Raw genomic sequence first — 20369 nt, 5'->3', positions numbered from 1 at the left:
CTCTGTTTTCTCATGATTAGGCAAAAATTACCTTTCCTGGCAAAAAATACCATAGAGGCGATGCTATGTCCTTCTCAGTGCACTGCATCAGGAAGCATCTGAGATGTGTTAAATAAATGTATAGAAAGCCACTGTTTTGGGCTGAGTTTCTACACTAGACCCCAACAGAGCACACAAAACCTTAATGGAGTCACTCCTGCCAGGCACCACATAATCAAACCAAACAATAAAATGGGCCAGTTTTCCAAAAGCAGGCGATTCACAGCAACCAATCAGAAGGGGCCTGATTTATTTGTGCTAGCAAGATAATGAAGTTCCTCTCTGTTTTAACCCTATAAGGAAAGTAACTTTGTAATGAGCAATCACTTTTTTTCCTTGTTTCTGCCTTCTTCAGCTTTTTTCTACCAATAAAGCCTGCCTCCTCTGCTCAGCTCAATGGAGTGCCTTTGTAAATCTTTAGATGGGATGCTGCCTGATTCATGAACGGCTAATACAAGTCAATTAATCTTTAAACTCAATTTGTCAAAATTTTTGTCTTCTGACAGATGTCAATGTGTCACCAGGTTACAGTGGTATCTTCAGATTTCTCCAATGTAACTAAGGTTCCCCTTTGTAATTAATAAGTATTTTGTAGGGAAGATACTTAGAGCCTATTTAAATACCATGTTTCTTACCACACTTTCACCCACTAATTTCAGCATCCATTGGTTGATTCTCGCCTGCAACAAGAACCTGCCATGGTGATCGCCTAATGATGATTTTCTATTTCCATCATTCCTTCTATGTTTATTAACTGAAATCCTACTATAAAAACAAACAAAACAAAATGAGCCGCCTCTCAATTTTACTATGAACATAAAACTGCTCTAAAAATAAAGTTTACTATGATTTTATTATTTTTAAAAATAAAATAAAAATTTTATTCATGTTCCTTGTCATGATTCAAGTTCAAGTGATTCTCATGCCATAGCCACCCAAATAGCTGCAATTGCAGCCAGGCGTGGTGGCTCACGCCTGTAATCCCAGCACTTGGGGAGGCTGAGGTGGGCAGATCACAAGGTCAGGAGCTCAAGACCGTCCTGGCTAACACAGTGAAACCCCATCTCTACTAAAAGTACAAAAAATTAGCTGGGCGTGGCAGTGGGCAGCTGCAGTCCCAGCTACTTGGGAGGCTGAGGCAGGAGAATGTCGTGAACCCAGGAAGCAGAGCTTGCAGTGAGACGAGATCACCCCATTGCACTCCAGCGTGGGCAACAGAGCGAAACTCAAGAAAGAAAGAGAGAGAAACAGAGAGAGAGAGCGAGAGAGAGAGAAAGAAAGAAAGAGAAAGAAAGAAAAAGCTGTCCTTTCTCCCTTGTTTATGTTAGTATGGACTCACTGATATTTATTATATTCTATGGATTGAAATCCAATACTAAGGTTATTTATTTTGTCTCAGCTTTGACCAATGGAACTATCTCTTCAGGTTGGTTAGATCCTTTCATATGCCCCTATCATTTTTTTAGTTACTTTCTGATACCATTAAATGTTTCAGGTTCATTTCAATTTTCCCTGCCTCAGTCCTGGAATCAATCATTTCTCAAGGGTTCCTATTAGTGGAGAATGTTATTTAGAAACCAAGATCTGGGGTCGGGCATGGTGACTCACACCTGTAATCCCAGCATCTTGGGAGGCCAAGGCGAGCAGATCACTTGAGGTCAGGAGTTGGAGACCAACCTGGACAACATGGCCAAATCCCATCTCTACAGAAAATACAAAAATTAGCCGGGCGTGGTGGCAGATGCCTATAATCCTAGCTACTAGGAAGGCTGACGCAGGAGAATCACTTGAACCTAGGAGGTGGAGATTGCAGTAAGCCAAGATCGTGCCACTGCACTCCACCATGGGGGACAGGGTAAGACTCCGTTTAAAAAAAAAAAAAAAAAGAAAAGAAATCAAGATCTGAGGCACTATTGTGATCACTGCTACTGCGGTGTTCCTAATTTCTAGGTCCCCTCAGTGGAGAGAGTTAGGAACCTAGATCTTATTATCCACAATATTTTCTTATTTGTTTACTGCAAGTGTATATTTAAAGTAGAATTGCTAACCCCTGCCCCATGAGAAAAAAGCTTACTAATGAGACCACGATATTTGCATATAATTCTTTTTGTCTTTAGCCTTATAATTTTCCAAAGTATCTTAGGCTAGTTATTTTCTTCCCCAGCTCCTTCAGTGTATTATCCATTTATAATACAATTATGTTTATATACCTTTTTGAGTTCTCCCCACATCATAGTTGACCTGCATGATTCATTTATTTTGGAGATTATATGCCTGTTTTTTGTTTTTATTTTTGTTTTAATTAATAGAGACAGAATCTTACTATTTTGCCCAGGCAAGACTCGAATTCCTGGGTTCAAGTGATCCTCCTTGCCTCAGCCTCCCAAAATGCTAGGATTACAGTCATGAGCCACCACGTCTAGCCTGTTTTAGAGATCATACACCTGTGAGGATTTTGGTTCTGGAAAATGTAATTTTTTTGAAATATATGTGTAATCATATATATATATATATATATATATATTCTGAGACAGAGTCTTGCTCCATCATTACAGTGGCGTGATCTCAGCTCACTGCAACCTCCCTGCCTTCTGGGTTCAAGTGATTTTCGTGCCATAGCCACCCAAATGGCTGCAATTACAAGTGTGTACCACCATGCCTGGTTAATTTTTGTATTTTTTGTAGAGACAAGGTTTCGCCATGTTGCCCAGGCTGGTCTCAAACTCCTGGCCTCAAGTGATCCACCTGCCTTGGCCTCTCAAAGTGTTGGGATTACAGGCATAAGCCACTGCGCCCAGCCTCATATACCTGGGTTTTTTTGTTTTGTTTTTTGTTTTTGAGATGGAGTCTTGCTCTGTCACCCAGGCTGGAGTGCAGTGGCGCAATTTCGGCTCACTGCAACCTCTGCCTCCGGGTTCAAGGGATTTTCCTGCCTCAGCCTCCTGAGTAGCTGAGACAACAGGCACGTGCCACCACACCCAGCTAATTTTTTATATTTTTAGTAGAGAAGGTGTTTCACAGTGTTAGCCAGGATGGTCTCAATCTCTTGACCGCGTGATCCGCCCGTCTCGACCTCCCAAAGTGCTGGGATTACAGACGTGAGCCACAGCGCCCGGCTCATATACCTGTTTTGATGAACATTTAAGAAGAGTACTTTGTTCCTTTGGCTAATGATGGGACTAGGAAGAAAATGCAGTATCTCCTTGACAAGGAAACACACTACTCCTGATATTAATGAATCAACTGAAAACATCCAGACATAGAATACAATAATATAACAGAAAGCAGATAAAGCAACAGATAAAAACAAATTTTAAAAAATACTTATAGGACCATTGTTTGACGTTATACCCTGTGTTTCCAAGATAGTTCAAGTGGAATGCGAAATAAAAACATGGATAATCTTCCTGTTTCCTTGTAGGTCCTACGCCCTGTTTCCTGCTCCATTCAAATCTCAAAGATAGAAGACTGATTACAGTGCCTGGAAGTCCCTCATGTAATTCATACTAATGCTTACAAGAACTGAATTTTTATTTATTCTAAAACCATTTGTTGCATGCCTCTCCTCTGTACCAGACATAGTGCGAAGTGCTATATGTACATTTATCTACTCAAATAAGCGCTTTGGAGAAGACCCATTAACTATGCTATAGTTCACATTGATTTGTTTCCTCTCTAGATTTTATACACCACTGTGCCAGTACAGTCAACATCTGGTGATAATGAAAAGCTAACAGCAAAAATTTGTCAAAACTAGCCTTTTATGAGAAACAATTTAACCTTTTGGTGCACTTAGGTGGATATTTGATAGAGCTAAGAAGCAACCACAGACATATGGTTTCTGTGAAGAAATAAGATACGAAATTATTTTGCCACCTAAAACTGCAAAAGTAAAAAGCACTTCATAGAAGAATGGTCTTTTGGCACTTTACCCAAAATCACAGACATGACTATTCAGAGCTATACATTATTTTATACAACAGAGTTGGTTTTTCTCAATCTTGTTTTATGAAATCCTGAGTTAAAAGAAGTTATGCAGAATAAAGTATAAACACAGTATTATTACTATTATTATTATTATTATTATTATTATTTTGAGATGGAGTCTCGCTGTCGCCCAGGCTGGAGTGCAGTGGTGTGATCTTGGCTCACTGCAAGCTCCGCTTCCCGGGTTCACGCCATTCTCCTGTCTCAGCCTCCCAAGTAGCTGGGACTACAGGTGCTTGCCACCCCGCCTGGCTAATTTTTTTGTATTTTTAGTAGAGACGGGGTTTCACCATGTTAGCCAGGATGGTCTCAAACTCCTGACCTCGTGATCCACCCTCCTGGGCTTCCGACAGTGCTGGGATTACAGGCGTGAGCCACCGTGCCCAGCCAAATACAGTATTATTAAGGAGCAGTACCTGATCACACCAACATTTATGATAACCAACAAGATGCCCCAAATGGACAAAACAAACATAAGCATGAAGAATAACACCTGAGGCCAGGCACAGTGGCTGACACAAAGTGCTGTAATCCCAGCACTTTGGGAGGCCCAGGCGGATGGATCAGGAGTTTGAAGTCAGGACCAGCCTGAGCAACATGGTGAAGTCCTGTCTCTACTAAAAATACAAAAATCAGGCCAGGTGAAGTGGCTCACACCTATAATCCCAGAACTTTGGGAGGCCAAGGTAGGCAGATCATTTGAAGTCAGCAGTTCGAGACCAGCCTGGCCAACATGGTGAAACCCTGTCTCTATTAAAAAAAAAAAATTAGTGCATGCCTGCAGTTCAAACTACTTGAGAGGCTAGGCAGGAGAATCACTTGAACCTAGGAAGCAGAGTTTGCAGTGAGCCGAAATTATGCCACTGCACTCCAGCCTGGGCAACAGAGTAAGTTTGAAACTCTGTCTCAAAAAAAAAAAAAAAAAAAAGGAAAATAAAAAAAGAATAACGCCTGAACAGGACTCCTCAGGTATACTAATCCAGGCCTCAACCACTACTACCAGACAATTGTAGCATTACTACAGCTTTAAGTTTATTAGGCCATTCTTGCCATCCTTGCATAGCAGCCAGGGCACAGAAGGAACAAAGTGAAACACTTCGATTACCAAGTCACAGCCTCGAGTGTGTGCCTAACCCTAACTTGGAATGACACCATGACCCAAAAAAGCCTGCCAATCTCTGGTATAGAGGTTTATTTATTCACTAATACTCAATTCTGTATGGTTTCCCTTTACAGTAGGGTAAAACCATAAGAGATAAGTTAACTATACCTAGGAAGCAATTTTAATATGCTACAAATATTCCACACTCATGAAACTATGTTCACTTTCCAGAAATTAGAACAGTAGGACTCCTGTTATGGCTTGGGCCTTAAATTCCTATTAAACAATTTATTACTGTATAAATGGTTAACAGCATATAACCAATTTCCTTAAACCCAAGCTAAAACCTAGCATCCTCCTGACAGGGACTAGCCAGGGTTCTCAAAGCAAAACAAATGGCCAGGCACGGTGGCTCACGCCTGTAATCCCAGCACTTTGGGAGGCCAAGGCAGGCGGATCACGAGGTCAGGAGATCGAGACCATCCTGGCTAGCACGGTGAAACCCCGTCTCTACTAAAAATACAAAAAAATTAGCCAGGCGTGGTGGCAGGCACCTATAGTCCCAGCTACTCGGGAGGCTGAGGCAGGAGAATGGCGTGAACCCAGGAGGCAGAGCTTGCAATGAGCCGAGATTGTGCCACTGCACTCCAGAATGGGCGACAGAGAGAGACTCCGTCTCAAAAAAAAAAAACAAAACAAAACAAAAAAAAAACAAATAAGAGCCTCTTCTCTGCCATAGAGTACAAAGAAAATCATATTAATTCTCATTGGAAGGGGTTGCTCACAGCCCCTTCTGTGTTACTTGGAACACAGAAAGAAGGCAATGGTGTTTTATTAAACTAACAATGAAGGAAACCGATCATATCCTTTCTTTCTCCTATTACTTGCCCGTATTAGTCAACTACTTATGCTGGATATGATAACATAAAAGGAAAGGTAGAGGCCGGGTGCGGTGGCTCAAGCCTGTAATCCCAGCACTTTGGGAGGCCGAGATGGGCGGATCACGAGGTCAGAAGATCGAGACCATCCTGGCTAACACAGTGAAACCCCGTCTGTAATAAAAAATACAAAAAACTAGCCGGGCGAGGTGGCGGGCGCCTGTAGTCCCAGCTACTTGGGAGGCTGAGGCAGGAGAATGGCGTAAACCCCGGAGGTGGAGCTTACAGTGAGCTGAGATCCGGCCCCTGCACTCCAGCCTGGGCGACAGAGCGAGACTCCATCTCAAAAAAAAAAAAAAAAAAAAAAGGAAAGGTAGAGACAGGGCCACCCATAATTCCTTTTCTTCTCAGTCCTTCCCCACTCATCAGTAAGCAGAATGTAGAATGTTGGTAGAATATGTATTTATCAAGAAGTAAAATAAAAACCACTGAGTTAGTTTGTACAGAGTTTCTACTGTTCTGGTAAAAACAAACTACACATGCAAGTGCAAGCTACAAAATGACTGTATAATTTCACTGTTTCCATAAATGAGGTAAATATTCTTATATTTGCATTTTAAATGGACACTGCACAATATATAGGGATGAACAGTAAAATTCAAGCTAATGATTTAACATTCTAATTTTTCTTTGCTTAGAATGACATTAGATGATAAATTTTAAAAACTATGACAAGTTGAAGGAGATACCACAAAGAAAAAAAAAAGGTATGTATTTTAGTACCTTTAACAGCACATTTATTCTGCTTTTTGAATAAGGGAGCCCCCGTTTTCATTTTGCCCTGGGACTTGCAAATTATGTAGTCACCCTACTAACAATCAACCTTTTCCTGTCTGGACTTCTACAGAATGAATAAAAATAAGATAGTAGAGGAAATGACAGAACAGTTAAACAGTTCTAATCACTGTATCTGACTTTCTTTTCAGATTTCAGGACCACAAAACTTCGTTAGTGTCCAATTTATAGTACAGTAAGAAAAAGCTGACCAATGTTGTAAATGGAGTTTAAAAAGTGTCCATGGCTAGGTGAGATGGCTTGTGCCTGTAATCCCAGCACTTTGGGAGGCTGAGGTGGGAGGATCACTTGAGTCCAGAAGTTCAAGACCATCCTGGGCAACATAAGGAGACCCTGTCTCTACAAAAAATTTAAAAAGTACCTGGACATGGTGCACATGCCTGTACTCCCAGCAACTTAGGAGGCTGAGGTAGGAGGATTGCTTGAGCCTGGAAGGTTGAAGCTCCAGTGAGCCTCCAACCTGGCAGAGCAAGACCCTGTCAAAAAAAAAAAGGCTCCACACACATAAAGATTGGAACAATAGATACTGCTGACTCCAAAAGCAGGGAGGGAAGAGGGCAGGGGCTGAAAAACCACCTATTGGGTACTATGTTCACTATTTGAGTGATGGGATTAGTAGAAGCCCAAACTTCAGCACCACCCAATATACCCAACCCATGTAACAAACCTTAACTATTAACTCCAAAAGGAAATATATTTATCTAGTTTATTGCTGTATCACCAATATCTGATGTTCATTAACTATTAATTCATAAAATAAACTATGGTCAATGTTACTGGACACTCATCTACAAATCTATATATACCTAGCAGAAGACAAATTTTAGGCCAGGCTTGGTGGCTCATGTCTATAATCCCAGCACTTTGGGAGGCCAAGGCAGGTGAATCACCTGAGGCCAGGAATTCGAGACCAGCCTGGCCAACATGGTGAAACCCTGTCTCTACTAAAAAAATATATACAAATTAGCCGGTTGCAGTGGTGCATACCTGTAATCCCAGCTACTTGGGAGGCTGAGGCAGGAGAACTGCTTGAACCAGAGAGGCTGAGGCTGCAGTGAGCCGAGATAATGCCACTGCACTCCAGCCTGGGTGACACAGCGAGACTCCATCTCAAAAAAAAAAAAAAAAAAAAAAAAAAACGACAAATTTTAGCTCTAAAATGACAATAAGCCATTTTATTAGGGCTTAAAATTATATTTCTTTTTTTTTTTTTTTTTTTCACTCTTAATACAATAGTACATTTAATTACATCAGTTTTCCATCAACACATTGAAGTCACTTAATAATTATATTGGCCATTTCCACTGATCGGCAGGAGGCTCTTCCACTAATGGCTCCCATGGTTTCCAGTCCCTCATTTTTCTTGCCAGAATTAGTTCATGTTCAGCCTGAAGAATCACCTCTTCTAATTGACCACCTTGAAGTTGGTCTTCTAATTTTTTAACATCTGGTTCCGCTTTAACCATAGCCAGCTTCTCATTTGTAATCTGTTCTGTATACTTTCTATATGCTGCATTTTTAGGGATTTCCTCAAGAACATCAAGAATCTTTGTGTACAATATTCTTAGCCTCTCGTGTGGAGTACTGCACACAGCCAATCCCACAAGGCCAGTGGTCTTCTTCAGCACACCCGCCATGACAGCGCCGACGAGTCGATGACCAAAATTATATTTCTAATCACAGTAATTATAAGACTTACAAATTTGGTAAAATGATATTCAGGTACCACAGAAATATAAAATATAGAGGGTAAAAGCCCTTCATATCTCACTCTTTTTTTTTTTTTTTTTTTTTTGAGACAGAGTTTCGCTCTTGTTGCCCAGGCTGGAGTGCAATGGCACCATCTCGGCTTACCACAACCTCTGCCTCCCGGGTTCAAGCAATTATCCTCCATTAGCCTCCCAAGTAGCTGGGATTACAGGCATGTGCCACCACCCCTGGCTAATTTTGTATTTTTAGTAGAGACAGGGTTTCTCTATGTTGGTCAGGCTGGTCTCGAACTCCTGACCTCAGGTGATCACTCGCCTTGGCTTCCCAAAGAGATGGAATTACAGGTGTGAGCCACCACGCCCTGCAATATCTCACTCTTGAGTGTACATCCACATAAATAAAATGTTCAGTAGGTTTGAAACTTCTTAAAATATAAAAATATGAAATCTAAAGAATCTGAACAAATAAGATGACCCTATTATAATCTTGCTTTCTTTTTTTTTTTTTTTTTTTTTTTTTTTTTTTTTTTTTTTTTTGCAGGTCTCAGTCTTTAATCGTGGCAGGGCCTCACGCACGCGCGCACACACACACACTCAGGCTTCAGATCTTGTTGAAAGCTGCGATATCAACACTCTGCACGTGCTCCTCAAACTTGGTGATCTCCTCCTCCAGCAAGTCTGTCCCCACCTTGTCGTCCTCCACCACACACTGAATCTGTAGCTTCCGGATACCGTAGCCCACGGGCACCAGCTTGGAGGCCCCCCAGACCAGCCCATCCAGCTGGATAGAGCGCACACAGGCCTCCAGCTGGGCCATGTCCGTCTCATCGTCCCAAGGCTTGACATCCAGCAGGATAGAGGACTTGGCCACCAGTGCAGGCTTCTTGGCCTTCTTCTCTGCGTACTGCCGCAGCCGCTCCTCCCGCAGCTGTGCCGCCTCCTTGTCCTCCTCCTCATTGTCGCTGCCAAACAGGTCAATGTCATCATCCTCGTCATCCTCTGCTGGTGTGGCTGGCTTCTTGGCTGGGGGCTCCACTTGGCGCATGGGAGACACATGCTGGGTCTGCGGGGCCGTGGCCCGGTGGCCAGGCGAGCTCTTCTCCAGCACGTTCAGCCGGGCCTCCAGCTTGGAGATGGCCTGCTGCAGCTCCTGTACCACGCCACGCAGGCTCTGGTTCTCCACTTCCAGACTGGCGATCCGGATGACAAGCTCGCTGTGGTCTCCGCTGGGGCCGCTGGAGGCCCCGGGGCCTGAGGTTCCGGCCAGGGATTTCTGGATGTTCTCTCTGGCTCTCGCAATGTCACGAAGGATCACGCTGGCGCCATTCTCCTGGCGGGAGGCACCGGCCACAGGCCCGTTCATCTGCTCGTAGAATCTCCTTTCTGCGTCGTCATATTTGAACTTGTCAAACCAGATCTTCTCATGTACTAGGAAGTTTGTAGCCATTTTTCTGACGCCAGCCAAGGACGCGGCAACAAGGGAGGAGGAATCGGCGGACGCTGGATGCCTGAGGAAAGGGAGTATAATCTTGCTTTCTTAAAATGAGTCAAATATTAACTTTTTAGAGGTATCACTTTTAATTAGATTTCTAATTTGAATGAAAAACTAAGTATTATTTTGTTCAAAATTATATGAGAAAAAAAGGCTTATGCCTGTAATCCCAGCACTTTCGGAGGCGAAGGGAGGAGGATCATGAGGTCGGGAGATTAAGACCATCCTGGCCAACATGGTGAAATCCCATCTCTACTAAAAATACAAAAATTAGCCAGGCATGGCAGTGCGCAACTGTAGTCCCAGCTACTCAGGAGGCTGAGGCAGGAGAATTGCTTGAACCCGGGAGGCGGAGGCTGCAGTTAGCCAAGATCGCACCACTGCACTCCAGCCTGGGCAACAGAGCAAGACTCTGTCTCAGAAAGAAAAGAAAAGAAATTTCATTTCTACTAAAAATACAAAAATTAGCAGGACACGGTAGCATGCACCTGTAGTCCCAGCTAGGGAGGCTGAGGCATAAGAATCGCTTGAACCCAGAAGGCAGAGGTTGCAGCGAGTCAAGATCGTGCCACTGCACTCCAGCATGGGTGACAGAGCAAGACTCTGTCTCAAAAAAAGAAAAAAAAAAAAAAAATATATATATATATATATACACACACACACATATATACACACACACACACAATGTAAGTCTTGCTATCAGTGTTGTTTCTTATTAACTGAAAAAAATGGAAAGGCTAATGGGAGAAAAAGTTACAGAGCATTCAAGGCTTAAATTAATTCTTTTTTTTTTTTTTTTGAGATGGAGTCTCGCTTCATTGCCCAGGCTGGAGTACAGTGGCATGATCTCAGCTCACTGCAATCTCTGCCTCCTGGGTTCAAGTGATTCTCCTGCCTCAGCTTCCTGAGTAGCTGGGATTACAGGCGCGTGCCACCACACTTGGCTAATTTTTGTATTTTTAGTAGAGACGGGGGTTTCATCATGTTGGTCAGGCTGGTCTCGAACTCCTGACCTCGTGATCCGCCTGCCTTGGCCTCCCAAACTGCTGGGATTATAGGCGTAAGCCACCACGCCCAGCCAAATTGATTCTAATAATAAAGCATGCTAAACTCATTTGACATAATAAATACATAAAATTACTATGTAAAAAAGGCCTATTCCACCTCCCACCTCCACCTCATTCCCTTCCCTAACTGCTCCTCTTGGATCTCAGGGAAGTCTGCGGTCTTGATCAACTGAATGTCTGGCTATAATTCAGCATTAGCTTAATGAAGCACTGGCAACTTTTAGGCATTACAGCCTTCCCCTAAAAGACAGAGGACCCACAAGCAAAACTGTACTAACAATAGAGCTCTTTACAAAAAGCACTTTTTAGCCCCCTTTGCAGCATGTTCATTTTAAGCAACCACTGTGATTTCCAACATTTTACTGCATCATACAGAACAATCCCAAAACGAAAATGCAGTCTTGAAATCATTCAACAACAAAAATTAAATCATATCTTTGTTAGGAAGCTGGGTTAATTATGATGTTGAGGCTCCTTGGTTGATGCTGCATGATTGCTTAATCTGAAACTTTCTCAACAAATTTTTGTCCACTATATTTGTTAAAGATTAACATTTTGGCTCACCTTTTGCTTCAAAAAAAAAAAAAAAAAACAAAAACCCAAAAAAGACTGCTCATTTATATCAACTTAAAATGTTATATAATGAAGATTAATCATCTCACTGACTTATACCAAGTAAAAGACTAAGTATTACATATGTATTAAGGATTCACAACCTATACAGAAGATGAAGCTATTTCAGTTGGCGTGCAAAACTTGGTAAATGTGGTCCTACTGATCATGATCTCCAAAATTCATTAGCAAAACAAACCACTTGTATCTATTTTCATTTAAGAATACTTTTGCCTTGAAATGCTTCAGTAAAGTTCTTAGTACACTGTAATTGTTTGTATCCACTACCAGAAAAATGTGCACCTACTGGAGTAAAAAACATCTATTAATACAAATGATAAACTATTTAAATTCACTCTTAGAACCATGTTCCTTTCAGGTATTGCCACCACATGCCATCCAATTTTATTCTTACATAAAAGGGGAGATGAGATGTGAGGTACTGTTGGCAATCTTCATCAGTTCTCCTTCACTCACTACTGCTGAGTTGGGTGGCACGCAAACAAAAGACATTTGCATACTCAATAGGTTGAGTGATATCCAACTGAAAGAAAGCCGCCAACCTTTGCCTAGTTTAGATAATAAGAACGTTATAAAATATTCTTTCCATTTTATGCCCTTTCACAATTTGAATTTTTTCTATCATGTATGTATATTATTTTGAAGTAACTATTTTTTAAAGTTACCAGTTTAAAATCATTTTATCTAAATCAAGAATAATTTAGGAAAGTTTCAGAATTCAGTATTAGAATAGATTATAGAAGTAGAATTAAGTAATTTAAATAAGAAAAGGCTTAAACTGATTTACATGAATAAAAGAACAAACTACTAAACAAAAATGTTTCACAATTAGTAGCTAAATTAAAAATTAAGTGAATTTCTAGTGGCAAAGTTAAAGATTTAAAACTATGCACTATTGAGATAATTATATTGAGACCTGAGCCTAAGTATAATTTGTTATAAAAATCACCAAGTAGAAATAAAAACATAAATTTTAAAACTCTCATTAAATATAACCATTATGCTCATTATGAAAAAACAACAATGTGTGCTATTACCATTATTGTCTACTAAAATCTAAGATTACTTCCTCTATCAGTACTTTTAAAAGCATTTACTTTTCAATCAAGGCATAGTTAAAAATCAGCCTTTGTACTATTCCATTTAAATCTAATTCTGCAGTCAAAGAATACTACATTAAGGGTGGCATGATGGCTCACCCTGTAATCCCAGAACTTTTGGAGGCCAAGGCAGAAAGATCATATTGAAGTCAGGAGTTCAAGATCAGCCTGGGCAACATAACGAGACGTTGTCTCTACCAAAAAAAAAAAAATTTAGCTTGGCATGGTGACATACACCTGTAGTCCTAGCTACTCAGGAGGCTGAAGCAGGAGGATGGCTTGAACCCAGGACTTAAAGGTTGCATTGAGCTATGACTGTACCACTGCACTCCAGTCTGAGAGTGACACAGCAAGATCTCATCTCCATAATCATAATAATAAACTAATTCAACTATATATTCTATTTTTTTTTTCCAGACAGGGTCTCGCTCTGTCGTCACCCAGGCTGGAGTGCAGTGGCATGATCTGTGCTCACTGCAGATTTGAACTCCTCCTGGTCTCAAGTGATTCTCCTACCTCAGGATCCTGAGCAGCTGTGAGTACAGGTGAGTGCCACCACACCCTGCTAATTTTTTATTTTTTGTACAGACAGGATCTCATTATGTTCTCCAGGTTGGTCTCAAACTCCTGGGATCGAGTAATCCTCCTGCCTCGGCCTCCCAAAGTGCTGGGATTACAGACATTGGCCACCAAGTCCAGCACTCAACTATACATTCTAAACCCAAGAAAGAGTCTCTGCTATTTAAAAAACTGTATATTACAGAAGTAGGCTTGCAATGATACCAAAATGCTACTTGACAGTACTAGAGGAAAAAATTCAACCTGCCACTACCCTTGGCCATCCTGACTAGTACATCTGCCTAACCAGTCTTCCTATTTCTCCTATGGCTCCTCTCTAATTCTTCTCCACCGATAAACCAGAGTGGTCTTTGAAAAATGAAAATCAGATTATGAAATTACTCTGCTTAAACTCTTTCTAAAGCATTTGTCATTTTCTCAGAATAAAATTCAAACTTGATCTTTACCATGGCCTACAAATCCCCACACGATTTGGCTCCTGCCTGCCTATCTAACCCCTTGTCGTGCATCTCTCTTCCTAATTCACAACATTTGAGCCACAACAAGCTCCTTTCTGATCCTGTGAAATATCAAGCTCTTTCTTACCTCCTAGCCTTTATACTTTCTGTTCTTCTATCTGGAATGTTTTTCCTGCAATTATTCACATATCTGGCTGATTTTAATTCCTCAGGTCTCACCTCATAAGAAAGGCTTCACTGAACCCCTTTACCTAATGTGAGTGGCCTTCCCCAGTTACCCTCTAATATAGCCCTGTGGCACTTATCACAGTCTCTAACAATCTTGTTCCTTCATGTATCTACTTACTCATAATCTGTCCTTTTTTTTTTTTTTCCCTTGAGACAGCTTTGCTCTTGTTGCCCAGGCTGGAGTGCAATGGCGCGATCTCGGCTCACCGTAACCTCCGTCTCCCAGGTTCAAGCAATTCTCCTGCCTCAGCCTCCCGAGTAGCTAGGGTTACAGGCATGGGCCACCGTGGCCAGCTAATTTTGTATTTTTAGTAGAGACAGGGTTTCTCAATGTTGGTCATGCTGATCTTGAACTCCTGACCTCAGGTGATCTGCCCGCCTTGGCCTCCCAAAGTGCTGGGATTACAGGCATGAGCCACCGCACCCAGCTATGATCTGTCTTCTTAACAAGTACATAAGTGCCATTGAAGTCAGGAATCCAGATGCCTTGTTCATCGCTACAAAATACTATGGTATTTTCTCTTAACCTAACCTAATCTACATAAACATGTAAAAGCTAGATTACAGAAGGCAGGGTTCCAACTTGTTTTGCTTAATATCTCCTTACAGTAATACTAAACAATGTTCAAATGTCAGTAGATATGGGAAAACCAGAAGAATATTCAAAACTCAGCAGTTAAGTATTTTGTCTTAGTGTGCCTTCTCCTTAAATATATAATTTCTTCAAACTTATTTTAACTGCTTCCCTGCAGAAAAGCACTAGGTCAAGTTATCTCCCTTGATGGCTAGCTCAATGGCCTCCTGCCTCCTTCATTAAGCGTACGTGGCAAAATTAGTTGCATAACAGCATACAATTTGCTTCACATATAGCTTTTTTATTTTAAGCCAGTTTTTTTCACCTGCAATTAGAAAACAGCTAAATGAGAAATTTCCCTAAAAACAAAAGGAAATCTTTATATTATTTTGTTTTGAGACAGCATACATTATATAGAAATTAACTATCAATTGATATCTCAATGAACCTTTAGAACTTGATCTATAGTCTCATTTAAGTAGATCACAGTAATAAGAGAAAATGAGTCTCTGGTTTCAATATTTTATGACTAGATATCTATAAAGAAAAGTAAGTATAGGTAAGTGTAGATTCTTTTTTTTTCTTTTTTTGAGACAGGGTCTTGCTCTGTTGCCCAGACTGGAGGGCAGTGGCGCAATTTTGGCTCACCACAATCTTCACCCCCTGGGTTCAAATAATTCTCATGCCTTAGCTCCCGAGTAGCTGTGATTACAGGTGACTGCCACCGTGCCTGTCTAATTTCGTATATTTTCAGTACAGATCGGGTTTCACCATGTTGGCCAGGCTGGTCTCAAACCTCCTGACCTCAGGTGATCCGCCCACCTCAGCCTCCCAAAGTGCTGGGATTACAGGCATAAGCCACCGTGCTCGGCCAGAAAATCTGTAAAGATGACAATATAAGGAAGTATTTTTGGCCAGGTGTGGTGGCTCACATCTATAATCCCAGCACTTGTGGGAGGCTGAGATGGGAAGACTGCTTGAGCTTTGAAGTTCGAGGCTAGCCTGGGCAACATGGCAAAGACCCCGACTCTAAAAAAATTTTTTAAATTAGCTGGGTGTGGTGGCATGCCTGTAGTCCCAGCTACTCAGGAGAGGCTGAGGCAGCAAAACTGTTTGAGCCCAGAACGTGGAGGCCCCAGGGAGCCACGTTTGTGCCACTGCACTCCAGCCTGGGTGACAGAGCGAGACCCTGACTCAAAAAAAAAAAAAAAAAAAAAAAAAACCTACACTTATCTATATTTACTTTTCCCTATAGATATCCAGTCATAAAATACTGAAACCAGAGACTCATTTTCTTATTACTGTGATCTACTTAAATGAGACTATAGATCAGGTTCTAAAGGTTCAATGAGATATCAATTGATAGTTAACTTCTGTATAATGTATGCTGTACTTCACATCACAACATTTCTGAAATTGGGGTTAGTTTTATAATCACTATAGTTTCATAATTTAATTGGCAGTGTTTTCTTTCCTAGTGGTGTCTCCTACAATTGATGATGTCTTAGGTTTAAAAAAATATGATATTTTTGAGGAAAAAGTTATTTACTGACCCTGCTCCCAACTTTATTACACTGGGGATTCAAGACATTAATAAAAAGTTTCTTGCTCAGGCCGCGCACGGTGGCTCATGCCTGCAATCCCAGCACTTGAGGAGGCCAAGGCGGGTGGATCACCTGAGGTCGGGAGTTCGAGACGAGCATGACCAACACTGAGAAACCTCGACTCTACTAAAAATACAAAATTAGCCGTGGCACATGCCTGTAATCCCAGCTACTTGGGAGGCTGAGGCAGGAGAATCGCTTGAACCCGGGAGGCAGAGGTTGCCATGAGCCAAGATAGTGCCACTGCACTCCAGCCTGGACAACAAGAGCAAAATTCCGTCTCAAAAAAAAAAAAAGTTTCTTGCTCAAGATAACTCTAAGATACTCACATCAATGAAATACACTGTTGCTATATCTGTAAAATCCAAAAAATTCAAGCATGCAGTATCTCTGATGTACCATGTATATCACATATTACCAAATAATTTAAACGGGGCTTCTTTTCATATATCTCTTTATGATGTTCTCTGCCTTCATTTATTTTTTGCTTTCCAAGTGTTTCCTCTTACCTGACTTTTTTGCAGCCAAACAAAATAGATAAGCCTAGATGTCCCAAAGACCCCAACTATCAAGAATAAAAATAGTGAGAAGAATCTACCTGGTAAATGCAACCCTAAACAGTATCAGTGAGCTCTTACATGCACATCTCTGTTCTTCTGTACTGCTACTTTTACAGCTACCTCCTTAGCCACCTATATTCCCCTTACAATACTTTCTTCACATAGGACGATAACCCATCAGCCAGATTTCAAGTCTTCAGAGCTGAGTACAGCAACTGAGCCAATATTAAATAAGGTAGACTATATATATACCAAATAACCTCAGCCTTCATCACCACCCTCAGCTCATTCAGCAGCTCAGTGGAGTAACTGCTGATCAGACCTAAAACTAAGTGGCTGTAGGGATGATAAAGGATTGCTCAAGTTACTGATTTTTCCCTTCCCTTTTCTTATGCAGTCTAGACCACCTGACTAGGCCTCTCAGCCTCTGTCCTTGTTTAGGATTGGATCACACCTATTAATCACATATTTGATCACTGTGCCTTCGCCACCTGGCTACTCTTCCAAAGAACATCTCCATCATCAGGCCAATTTCCTTAGCTCAGCCTCAAAGGAATTGTAAGCTTTTTTTTTTGTTTTTTGTTTGTTTGTTTTGAGACGGAGTTTCACTCTTGTTGCCCAGGCTGGAGTACAGTGGCGTGATCTCAGCTCACTGCAACCTCCGCCTCCCAGGTTCAAGCGATCCTCCTGCCTCAGCCTCCCAAGTGGCTGGGATTACAGGCTCCTGTCCCCATGCCCGGCTAATTTTTATATTTTTAGTAGAGACAGGGTTTCGTCATCTTGGCCAGGCTGGTCTCGAACTCCCGACCTCAGGTGATCCACCCACCTCAGCCTCCCAAAGTGCTGGGATTACAGGCATGGGCCACGGCATCCAGCTAGGAGCTGTAAGCTTTTATCCCTACCTGCCCAGCCACAGTGACTTATCCATTACCCAAATTATTACTACCTATGTCCATTCTGTATATCTTACTCCAAATTTGGATTTTTAAACTCACAATTTAGTAGTTGAGCATAAACCATCATGTTTATCTTCTTATCCTATAATAGCTTAAATTCTGGGACCATGAATCACACTTCTGTATCCTAACACAGTTAAACATAGTATATATTCAGTGAATACATTCTAATTTGGAAACAGAATTGATCAAGCATAGTAATCTTTTTGCTAATGAATCACAAATTCCTTATACACAATTGGTGTAAAAATATTAATCGATTTGTCCTAACTTGCGCTTAATTTACAGAGAAAAAAATTTATAGAATTTCAAAGTTGAAAGGCAAGTCAACATGATCAATTATATCTTACAACATGAAGAAGTCATGAGAGGAAATATGGTTAAGAGTAAAGACTTGCCAGGCGCAGTGGCGCATGCCTGTACTCCCAGCATTTTGGAAATCACATTTGGGAGAATCACAAGGTCAGGAGTTCAAGACCAGCCTGGTCAATATGGTGAAACCCTGTCTCTGCTAAAAATACAAAAATTAGCTGGGCGTGGTGGCAGGTGCCTGTAGTCCCAGCTACTCGGGAGGTTGAGGCAGGAGAACCGCTTGAACCCGGGAGGCAGAAGTTGCAGTGAGATGAGATTACACCACTGCACTCCAACCTGGGCAACAGAGTAAGACTCCATCTCAAAAAAAAAAAAAAAAAAAAAAGAGTAAAGACTTTTAAAAAATCAAGAAGATACTGGCTTGAAATACAGTTCTGTCACTTTCTAGACTTTGGGTGATTTATTTAACCTCTCTGTGCCTCAGTATCCTTATTTATGAAAAAAATCTATATTTTTTGCCCGGCGCAGTAATCCCAACACTTTGGGAGGCTGAGGCAGGCAGATCACCTGAGGTCGGGAGTTCGAGACCAGCCTGACCAACATGGAGACACCCCGTCTTTCTAAAAATACAAAATTAGCCGGGCGTGGTGGTGCATGCCTGTAATCCCAGCTACTAGGGAGGCCGAGGCAGGAGAATCGCTTGAACCTGGGAGGTGGAGGTTGCAGTGAGCCGAGATTGCGCCATTGCACTCTAGCCTGGGCAACAAGAGCGAAACTCCGTCTCAGAAAAAAAAAAAAAAAAACTATATTTTTCATAAACATATGAAAAAGAAAGCTGATATAAGAATCAGATAAAATAAAGAACGTAGCATAATACCTGCCACAAGGAGGTACTTGATGAATAATTCTGTAATTATTTTTACACATCAGTAGACAAAGTACTTATTCTGTGAGTCTGTTTCCCTAACTCTAAAACAGGAAAAATATCTTCCTTTCAGCTACTCTGAGGATCTAAGGAAAATGTAGATAAAAACATGTGCATTTCGGCCAGGTGCGGTGGCTCGGGCCTGTAATCCCAGCACTTTGGGAGGCCGAGGTGGGCAGATCACGAGGTCAGGAGATCGAGACCATCCTGGCGAACACGGTGAAACCCCGTCTCTATTGAAAATACAAAAAAAAGCGGCCGGGCGCGGTGGCTCAAGCCTGTAATCCCAGCACTTTGGGAGGCCGAGACGGGCGGATCACGAGGTCAGGAGATCGAGACCATCCTGGCTAACACTGTGAAACCCCGTCCCTACTAAAAAAATACAAAAAATTAGCCAGGCGAGGTGGCGGGCACCTGTAGTCCCAGCTACTCCGGAGGCTGAGGCAGGAGAATGGCGTAAACCAGGGAGGCGGAGCTTGCAGTGAGCTGAGATCTGGCCACTGCACTCCAGCCCGGGTGACAGAGTGAGACTCTGTCTCAAAAAAAAAAAAGAAAAAGAAAATACAAAAAAAATTAGCCGAGCGTGGTGGCGGGTGCCTGTAGTCCCAGCTTCTAAGGAGGCTGAGGCAGGAGAATGGTGCTAACTCAGGGGACGGCAGAGCTCCCAGTGAGCGGAGATCGCGCCACTGCACTCCAGGCTGGGCGACAGAGCAAGACTCCATCTTGGAAAAAAAAAACACTGCATTTCACTTGACACATAGCAGGCACTCATAAAGGGAGAAGTTACTTTTGTTAAACAGGAGCTATTTTACATCATTTGTTACTCTTAGTAAGCATCTAATATGGTTCTCTGTATATTTTATAAATGTCAGATATTTGGGGGGAAATCTTTTTTTTTTTCTTTTTTTGAGATGTTGTTTCACTCTTGTTGCCCAGGCTGGGGTGCTATGGCACGATCTTGGCTCACTGCAACCTCCACCTTCCAGGTTCAAGCGATTCTCCTGCCTCAGCCTCCAAGTAGCTGGGATTACAGGCCCTCGCCACCATGCTCATCTAACTTTTTTGTATTTTTAGTAGAGACAGGGTTTGACCATGTTGGCCAGGCTGGTCTTGAACTCCTGATCTCAGATGATCCACCTGCCTCAGCCTCCCAAAATGCTGAGATTACAGGCGTGAGCCACCGTGCCCGGCCAGGGGTAATCTTTTATACAACGGGTTCCTTCAAACAATAATGAAATATTCATTAGCAACAGAAATTCACTGCTCCTCCAACACAGTTCTCAAGACAATTACTGAGGATATGACTCATTT

The 20369-nt window shown here is 41.8% G+C and overlaps 3 protein-coding genes across 4 annotated transcripts in view; all 3 read right to left on the bottom strand.

The window, feature by feature from the left end:
• The window catches only part of BMPR2 (bone morphogenetic protein receptor type 2), a 203329-nt gene that overhangs the window by 165611 nt on the left and 17349 nt on the right, over positions 1 to 20369 (bottom strand). The window lies entirely within an intron of this gene.
• On the bottom strand, positions 8058 to 8538 carry LOC104680801 (NADH dehydrogenase [ubiquinone] 1 alpha subcomplex subunit 5). Its single transcript, XM_010386893.2, has one exon. It carries the CDS (start codon positions 8496 to 8498, stop codon positions 8148 to 8150), a length of 351 nt encoding a protein of 116 aa, XP_010385195.1. The 5' UTR covers positions 8499 to 8538; the 3' UTR covers positions 8058 to 8147.
• Positions 9111 to 10103, bottom strand: LOC104680808 (elongation factor 1-delta). Its single transcript, XM_030916067.1, has one exon. It carries the CDS (start codon positions 10015 to 10017, stop codon positions 9172 to 9174), a length of 846 nt encoding a protein of 281 aa, XP_030771927.1. The 5' UTR covers positions 10018 to 10103; the 3' UTR covers positions 9111 to 9171.

This window comes from Rhinopithecus roxellana, chromosome 14, assembly GCF_007565055.1.
Source record: "Rhinopithecus roxellana isolate Shanxi Qingling chromosome 14, ASM756505v1, whole genome shotgun sequence".
Classification (NCBI taxonomy): domain Eukaryota; kingdom Metazoa; phylum Chordata; class Mammalia; order Primates; family Cercopithecidae; genus Rhinopithecus; species Rhinopithecus roxellana.
Note: the sequence above shows the minus strand (reverse complement) of the source record. Positions and strands in the feature narration are given on the sequence as shown.

What these genes read in the sequence shown, in the direction of transcription:
- LOC104680801 (XM_010386893.2), bottom strand. Translation starts at nt 8,498, where the DNA reads ATGGCGGGTGTGCTGAAGAAGACCACTGGCCTTGTGGGATTGGCTGTG.
- LOC104680808 (XM_030916067.1), bottom strand. Translation starts at nt 10,017, where the DNA reads ATGGCTACAAACTTCCTAGTACATGAGAAGATCTGGTTTGACAAGTTC.